The sequence below is a fragment of the Fukomys damarensis genome, unplaced genomic scaffold, assembly GCF_012274545.1.
Source record: "Fukomys damarensis isolate Sample0158 unplaced genomic scaffold, DMR_v1.0_HiC HiC_scaffold_37, whole genome shotgun sequence".
Lineage (NCBI taxonomy): Eukaryota > Metazoa > Chordata > Mammalia > Rodentia > Bathyergidae > Fukomys > Fukomys damarensis.
The window spans coordinates 6,035,626-6,043,526 of NW_022900949.1; the positions used below are offsets into that span (position 1 = coordinate 6,035,626).

The window sequence follows — 7,901 nt, forward strand, 5'->3', positions numbered from 1 at the left end:
GGGCATGGTGGCGCACGCCTGTAATCCCAGCACTTGGGAGGCTGAGGCAGGAGGATCGCTGTGAGTTCGAGACCAGCCTGGGCTACATAGTGAGTTCCAGGTCAGTCTCAACTACACAGTGAGAGTATTTCTAGAGTAAGCCTCAATCACGGTTGTTAGTAAGTGTCTCAGGAAGTTGGTTTAACCTGTCCGCAAAACTTAAAAAAAATATATTTTTGGGTGGCAAGATCTTGCTATGTAGTTCAGGCTGGCCTTGAACTCACTATGTAGCACAGGCCAGCCTCAAGCTTGCAGCGATACTCCTGCCTCAGCCTCCCGAGTGCTGCAATTATAGGCATGAGCCATCATGCCCAGTTTGTCATTAATTTTTTGAAATAAGGTTTTACTACATTGCCCAGATTGATCTTGAACTCCTAGACTCAAGCAATCCTCCTGTCTCAGCTTTGGGAGTAGCTGGAGTCTCAGAACAATCCCTTACAGAAGGCTCAGAATTTTCTTCTTTACAGGCAACTTGCCTAGCTCCGCCCCCAGCTCAGCCTGGCCAATCATTGAGGCCCATGGCTAAACAGTGATTGGCTATAAGGTGGATACATGAGCCAAGTTTGGCCTATCAGAGAAAGTTCTGGGGTTTATGGGAGGCGTAAAAGAAGACCCTTGGTACCCTTACCATTAGGACAGTGTTGGTTACAATTAGAGCCCTGTTTCAAACTAGACTGGTGGCACATGCTTGTCACCCCCAGCATTTTGGGAAGTTGAGGCAGGAGAAACGCAAGGCTGAGCCTATCTGGGCAATTTACTTAGACCTGTCTTGAAGTAAAAACAGGCCTGGGGATTCAGCTCAGTGGTACTACCCCCTGCTTGAAAGCACAAGGTCCTCAGTTTGACCCCCTGTACCAACAAACCCAAACAAAAGATTAAAGTAAAAACAAAAGTACTGGAGGCGTGACTCAGTGTTCAGGCGTTGGGTTTCAATCCCCAGTACCCCTTCCCCCCAAAAAGCCCCCTACTCTGAAAGGGACCCGTCTGCCATATCTGGATTGTGAGACCCCAGTGGGTAAAAGGATCGCTCGGGTGGAGGGCTGGGTTCTGAATGTGCGACTTTCTACTCCCCCAGCGAATCCCGGGGCAGGGTGTGGGCCTGGTTCTCACCGACGGGGGGCTCTGGCTGGAGTCACAGTGCGTCAGCAGCTCATAGAGCGTGACACCGAAGGACCAGACATCGGACGCGTAGTAGAACTTACACTCCTTGAGGCACTCGGGGGCGTACCTGGGGAAAGGGGGCGCTCAGGTCTGGGGGCTGGATTCTGGGTGAGGGGGTCAGGCCAGGCTGGAGCCCATACCTGGGACTGAAGGGCCCCTCTAGTCCCATCCGGGATCCCATCCTCAAGGGCACAGCGGAGAGGTGAAGATCTCGGTCCCGCCCTCAGACTGACCCCTCCCCACATCTCTGGGCCGCACTAAGCCTGAACCCTGACACGGGGCGTCCCTCTCCTTCATCTTGCCCTTTCCAAGTGACACTGGGACACCCCCACCCATCAGGCTGCGCCCTGCCTGGTCACCAGAACACGGGACTGTCCCCGTCCTCGCGCACGCGGTAGTACTCATGGCCTTCAGGCACGGCCTTGGCGAGGCCAAAGTCCCCGATCTTCACGAGCCTGTCGTTGTCGAGCAGCACGTTGCGCGCAGCCAGGTCCCGGTGGATGTAGTGCTGCCCATGCAGGTAGGCCATGCCCTGGGGGCGGGGCGGGGCACAGTCAGGGGGTGACCGGAATGTCTGGGCGCCAGTCAGGTGAAACCTGCAGACCCGGCCACCTGAGAAAGCACGGCTGGTGGCGCCAAGCAACAGAGAAAGAAACAAAATAGCAGAAGTGGGGGCCGGGGGTTTAACTCTGTGGCACGGCGCCCGCCTTGCCAGTACAAGGTGCTGAGTTCTATCCCCAGTACTGCAAAACCAACAAAATAGCGGAAGTGGGTCCAGCAGAAGGGCGCTAGGCGGAGACTGGGAGAATGGGGATGGGCTGGGCGTGGCCAAGTGGGGGCCCTGCGGGTGGCGCCAGGTGAACGGGACCCAAGGCAGAGGGCAGAGAGCGGTCGCAGGAGACCCAGTAGAGCCGGCTCAGGAAGCAGGAGCCCCAGGATGGCAGGTGCGGTGCGGGGAGCAGGGGCAGAGCCTGCCCACCTCGCAGATCTGCTGGGCGAACAGCAGCAGCTGGGCAAGGCCGACGCTGTGCCGGGGCAGGTAGTCCCGGAGGCTGCCCAGCGGCACGTACTCCATGATGAGCTGCACAGACTTCTCTCCTGTCGCGGAGAGGGCCCAAGGGGACACAGGAGGAACCTAAGAGGACCCATCCCAGCCCTTGGGGCTCTTTCTCAGGTACAGAAGGTAAAATCTGCACGGCCCGGCCCGGTCCTCATCCTGATCCCCGTCCCCGTAGGAGAGAACAAATTCGCAGTCCACCTTGGTGCAAGAAGGCAGCACCAGCCCTTCAAAGCTGGGAACCGGGCCCCCTGGCCACACCCCCAAACGGGGAGGGGTTCGAAAGGCGAATTGGCCAGGTTGACTCCGCCCACAAGTCGCACCACACCTGACCAATCACTGTGGCCCGTGACTAAACAGTGATTGGCCAGTCATCCGGTTCCACGCCTAGCCCCGCCCTAGGCCATCCACCTTGGTCCTCGCAGCAGCCCTTGTACTTGACGATGTGCTCATGGTACAGCGTGCGCAGGATGTCGATCTCCCTCCTCCAGCCCGAGCGGAGCTGGGGCCCGCAGCCCGCCTTGAGAGCCTTCACCGCCACCATCTCGCCAGTGCCATCGTTGTTTGGGTCGTAACAGTACAGGCTGACCTTGCCAAAGTGACCCTGGCCAGAGAGGGCAAGTGGGTCGGCCACACCCCGCGTTCCCAGGCCACGCCCAGACGGGACTGAAGCCCCGCCTACTCCGCGCTCCTAGGCGGAGAACTGGGACCCCTTACAATTTCCCAGGGACTCCCCAAACTGGAGTCCTACCATCGGTAGGTCCTGGAACTGCCCTTAGGCAGAACTTTCCTTGATCCTCAAGCTCCTCCCCTTTCCAGCCGCCCCAGGCCCCAGGCCAGCTTCCTAGGCTCTGTACTCACCTCTCCCAGATCTCGGATCTTTTTCAAATAGCGCTTGTGGAAAACCGTGGGGTCTGACGCAGGAGAGTCGGGGTTCACAGCCGAGACATCGCCTAGACCTGGAGGAGCCAGCAGGCCCACACTTGGGGGATCGCGAAGTGGAGACAACTCCCCAGCACCCCAGGCCAGATGAGGAACAGCTGGAAAACTCCACTTTGTGTCCAAAATACACAGCCCGCGGCTGTCAAAACACTCTTGAGGCGTTGGCTGTGGCTCTGTTGCAAAGCCTTTGCCCCGCACGTAGGGGACCCGGGACCCCACCCCCAGCGGGGTAGGGGACAGGGGACAGGAATGGATGGGTGCGCGGCCCGAGACTTGGCAGAGTCAGCACCGCATCCAGAGCGGGCGGGAAGCACCAGGACAGTTTAGCCCACGGGTTGCGCCTTGCTGTGTCCTCTCCCTTACACACACACCCTGAGCCCCAGTGCAGAAGCCTCAGGGACAAGGAGCCCAAGCGCCTGCCTTGGTAGGGACTCTCCTCCCACCTCCCCAGGGTCCTCACTGTGAGGCTGCAGCCGAGTGAGGTCCCGCAGGACGGTGCGGAAGGACGGCCGGTGGGCCCGCTCATAACTCAGGCACTGGCTGGTGATTGAGGCCAGCTCGGGGCAGGAGGGCTCAGGCAGCTGGTGCTGCTTCTGGTAGAAGCGCTCTTTCTGGGGAGCAGGGAGCAGCTGCAATCAGCACCTCACCCTGCCCCTACGCTCCCCTCAGAGCAGCAGGGTGGCCTGGTGAGGTGCCTGCACGCTTCGTCCCCATTTCTCAGAGGAAGAAACTGAGGCTTGGAGCCAGGACTCAGCCAGGAGTCCAGCTCACTCGGCACAGCAGAAGTACCTCAAGGTCATCTTTCCTAACAGCACAAACACCTCAGGGCCTTTGCACAGGCTGTGCTTGCTGCTGGTCTACCCGTCCTAGCCTGGCTGGCTCACCCTCTAATTCTACTCTTAAATACAACCTCTTCTGGGGACTGGATGTACAAGGCTGATGCAGGAGGATCACCGAGAGCTCAAGGCCAGCTGAAACTACATAGTGAGTACCAGGCCAGCCTGAACTACACAGCAAGACCCTGTCTCCAAAGCAAACTAAAAAACACACCTCCTCTGAACAGCCCTGTCTAGCTGTTCACTGGGCCACGGACACCCCCTCGCCTCCTCTGTCCTTGTCGCTGCTGGGCTTGCTTAAGAGGTCAGGGTTGATGGTCCCCAGTGGATGGAGGCCCAGGGACCGGGACCTGGCCGTACCTCGGAGGGGGCGTGGCCCTGCAGGGGCGCCTCACCGTCGAAGCAGATCTCCAGCAGGGTGGTGCCGAAGCCCCACTTGTCTGTGGCTGTGCTCAGGCTGCTGGCCCCGGCGAGCAGGCCCTCGGGCGCAGTCCAGGGGATGCGTTCCACTCGCTCTGGGGGCCAGGTCACAATCACAGAGGGGGATGGAGGGAAGGTTGGCCCTGTGCCTAGCCCTGATCAGAAGGCTACTTACCCTCCCTGGAGAGGGCGCCCAGCCCCACGCCCGGGTCGCTGAGCTTGATGAATGGGCTGGTGCCGTCTGCCAGCCCCGGCCGGGCCAGGAGGATGTTCCGGCCACACACGTTCCCATGCACCAGGTTCTTGTCCTCCTGGGGTAGGATGGGAGGAGAGGGCCTGCTGAGGAGGGGCAAGGATTCCACCTCCAACCCCCATCCCCAAGGCCCCTGGGGGAAAGACAATCCTGGTCACTACTGAGATGCCACTGTGCTATCATTGTGACCAGGCAACTCAGGGGCCGGGCAGGCCTTTCTTGTTCTCCCAGAGTCTTGCTAGCAGCCAAGGCCCTTGGCCAGGCACAAAAAGCCAGAGAAGCCCACTGCTGCTCTCAGATGCATGTCAGATCCACTGCTGCCCCAGTGCCTTTGCACTCGCTGCTCCTGCTGCCTGAAATGCTTTCCCCGAAAGTCTCCTGGTACCCACTCTCCCCTCCTTCAGGAAGCCTTAGTGAGGCTCTCCTGACCCACGTATTAAAATTTTACCTCTTTGGGGGGGATTCTTTTTTTTTCTTTTTTGGTACCAGGAATCAAACTTGGGATCTTGTGCTGGGAGGATTTGTTTTTGCTTTTTTGAAACAAGATCTTACTGTATAAGCTGCCCTTGAACTCTGTAGCCCAGGATGGCCTGGAACTTATGGTGATCCTCCTGCCTCAGCCTCCTGTGTGCCAGGATTACAGGCGTGCGCCGCCAGAGACGACTTACAGCCTATAGGAGGATGCGCTGAGGTTCTAGGCCAACTGGACACCACTTTAGAGAAGGGCCCTGAGCATCCTTGAGTTCAGTGCCCTCTGGGTGCTGGACCAAACCCCCAAGGACTGTGTACGTTTCCTGTCTCTCTCAACCAAAATGTGTTCGGGCTGGGGATTTAGCTGCCTGCCTTGCAAGCGCAACGTCCCGCGTTCGATCCCGGGACCAAACAAAACAAAAAACAAAATGTGTTCCCTGAGCACAGCGATTCGACAGTTTTGGCCCCTGGTGTGCCCCAGGTGGGCACGGAGGCTGAGGGTGGGAAGGTAGCCACCAGCCCCCCGACACCCTGGCCCACGTACCAGGTAGCTGAGGGCACTGGCCAGCTGCTGGGCCACCACCAGCTTCCAGGCCAGGGGCACACGGCCTCGCATCCGCCGCAGCCACACATCCAGGGGCCCGTGCTCCACGAACTCCATCACCATGACGTCTGCAAAGATCCAGAGCTCCAGGGCCGCCTGCCCCCCAGGTGGCCCAGCCCAGGACTTGGAGGTTGGGGCCAGGGCCGGGGGGGCTTAAGGAGTGAGTCCGAGGACAAGGGCCATGTAGATGGCAAAGGTGGCGGGGACACTGGCTGCAGGAGGGGGCGAGGAGTCCATGCGGGGTGATGGGTGAGTGCGGGAAGTGGTGCGGGCGATGCAGGGCAGTCAGCCCGTGGACCAGAGCAGCCAAGAGGGCTGGGGTGGCAGGGTGGGTGTGGCCACTGTTGGGGGGGACAGCAAGGCCACAGGACACATACTTGAGGCCCTGGCGTGGGGGCTGGGTCACCCTAACACGCACCATTTTCTTTTGTCTTTTTTTTTTTTTCCTTTTTTGCAATACTAAGGATTGAACCCAGGGCCTTTGCACCGCCCTGCATCTCCAGCCGCTTTTTATTTTGAGACAGAGTTTACTAAGTAACTAAATTACCCAGGTTGGGCTTGAACTTATGATCCTCCTGCCTCAGACTCCCAGAGTGCTGGGATTACAGGCCTGCGCCACCATGCCTGGCACACGGGACCTTGAGGGGCATGCAGAGGAGGGACGGGGGTGGCATCTGGTTCCAAAGCAGAGGTCTGGGAGGACTGGGATCTGCTGGGGTCACAGCACTGATGGTCGCAGGATGAGCAGGGGGCTGGGTAGGAGAGGAAGACCAGATGCAGCTGGGGGTCAGGGAGCAAACTGAGGTCAGGGAGCAGGTGAAGGTCCGAGAGTAAGCTGGGGCAGGAAGTGGGGGCTGTCGTCTATTGTGGGGACAGCGTGAAGGTCAACGGACAGCTTGGACCCAGGGGGTGGGCACACCTGTAATCCCTGCGGTCTGGGAGGCTGAGGCAGGAAGGCCCCAAGTTTGAGCCCAGCTTGGACAACTTATCAAGAGCCTGTCTCAAAATAAAAATAAAAAGCCTGGAGCTGCAGCTCGGTGCAAAGGCCCTGGGTTTGACCCTCAGTAGCAAAACAACAACAAAGAAAAGGTACAAAGGTACAGGATCAGGAGACAGCAAGTGAGGGCTGAGGAGCAGTAGGTCACTGGGTTCAGGCCTGCAGTCGGGGTGTGGGTACAGCCCAGGGAGCGGGTGAAGTCGAGGGGGGTGGGCACTCACTCTCAGAGCCACGCACGCAGACCCCATGCAGGAAGGCCAGGTGTGTGTGGGACACCTGGCTCATGAGGCTGGCAGTCTCGTAGAAGGCCTGCGGGGACAGTGTCTCAGAAGGCTGCGCCCCTCCCCGGCTCCCCCCTGGTCCCCCCCAGGTTCCCCCCAACACACACACCAGCGAGATGTCATGGTGACCTGGGTCCAGCACCTTCAGCACCACACGCAGCTCCTGCCCACGGCCCCCACTGGGCTCCGCAGGGTCCACGACGTCCTCTTTGTCCTTGGGCGTCCCCACTCGCAGCAGACCCTCATACACGTTGGTCCTCGTGCCCTGGCCCAAGTGTGACAGCTGCGGGAAATGGCACAGAACTCCACTGTGAGTGACACTGAGAGTGGTGGCGCACACCTATAATCCCCACTCCGGAGGCTGAGGCAGGAGGATGCCTGTAGATTCAAGGCAAGCCTGGGCTACACAGTGAGTTTAAGGCCAGCCTGGACCACACAGCAAGACTGTATCTCCAAAAGCCACACAAATAAAAGAATACGAATGTGATGCCAGCTGGGCCGCAACCACCATGTCCCCAGGAGTCATAAATTCTGTCCCCTACCCCGTCCCCTGTTGCCACCTGCCCACCTGGGTGATGTCACCGTGCTGCACCCTGTGGAAGCTGAGCTGGCTGAGGTTGAGCTGCCGGGGGCTGGCGCGGGGTCCCCGCATGACGATGAGGTTGGAGACCTCTGGGGATAGGAAACAAGTGGCTGAGCCGGCCAGCACAGGGGACATGGACGCTGCGCCCACACCGGCCCCTCACTCCTCGTACCTCCTGGCCGGGGCAGGCAGCACTGGCGCAGGGAGAAGCAGTCGTCCCCGGCCCGCAGGGAGCAGCCCTGCAGGGCCACCCGCAG

The 7,901-nt window shown here is 59.6% G+C and overlaps 1 protein-coding gene across 7 annotated transcripts in view; it reads right to left on the reverse strand.

Moving 5' to 3' along the window:
* Tyk2 (tyrosine kinase 2) overlaps window positions 1-7,901 on the reverse strand; it is a 21,340-nt gene that overhangs the window by 1,118 nt on the left and 12,321 nt on the right. For all 7 annotated transcript variants that reach the window (XM_033759464.1, XM_033759461.1, XM_033759462.1 and 4 more), the window contains 13 exons: window positions 7,817-7,901; window positions 7,630-7,733; window positions 7,171-7,344; window positions 7,002-7,089; window positions 5,724-5,851; window positions 4,631-4,766; window positions 4,396-4,550; window positions 3,660-3,810; window positions 3,119-3,216; window positions 2,669-2,861; window positions 2,180-2,298; window positions 1,560-1,732; window positions 1,150-1,267 (listed from right to left, as the gene is read on the reverse strand). The exon at window positions 7,817-7,901 is cut by the window's right edge and continues 247 nt beyond it. In XM_033759464.1, the coding sequence (XP_033615355.1) occupies window positions 1,150-1,267; window positions 1,560-1,732; window positions 2,180-2,298; window positions 2,669-2,861; window positions 3,119-3,216; window positions 3,660-3,810; window positions 4,396-4,550; window positions 4,631-4,766; window positions 5,724-5,851; window positions 7,002-7,089; window positions 7,171-7,344; window positions 7,630-7,733; window positions 7,817-7,901 (1,722 nt within the window). The remainder of the gene's footprint in view (window positions 1-1,149; window positions 1,268-1,559; window positions 1,733-2,179; window positions 2,299-2,668; window positions 2,862-3,118; window positions 3,217-3,659; window positions 3,811-4,395; window positions 4,551-4,630; window positions 4,767-5,723; window positions 5,852-7,001; window positions 7,090-7,170; window positions 7,345-7,629; window positions 7,734-7,816) is intronic.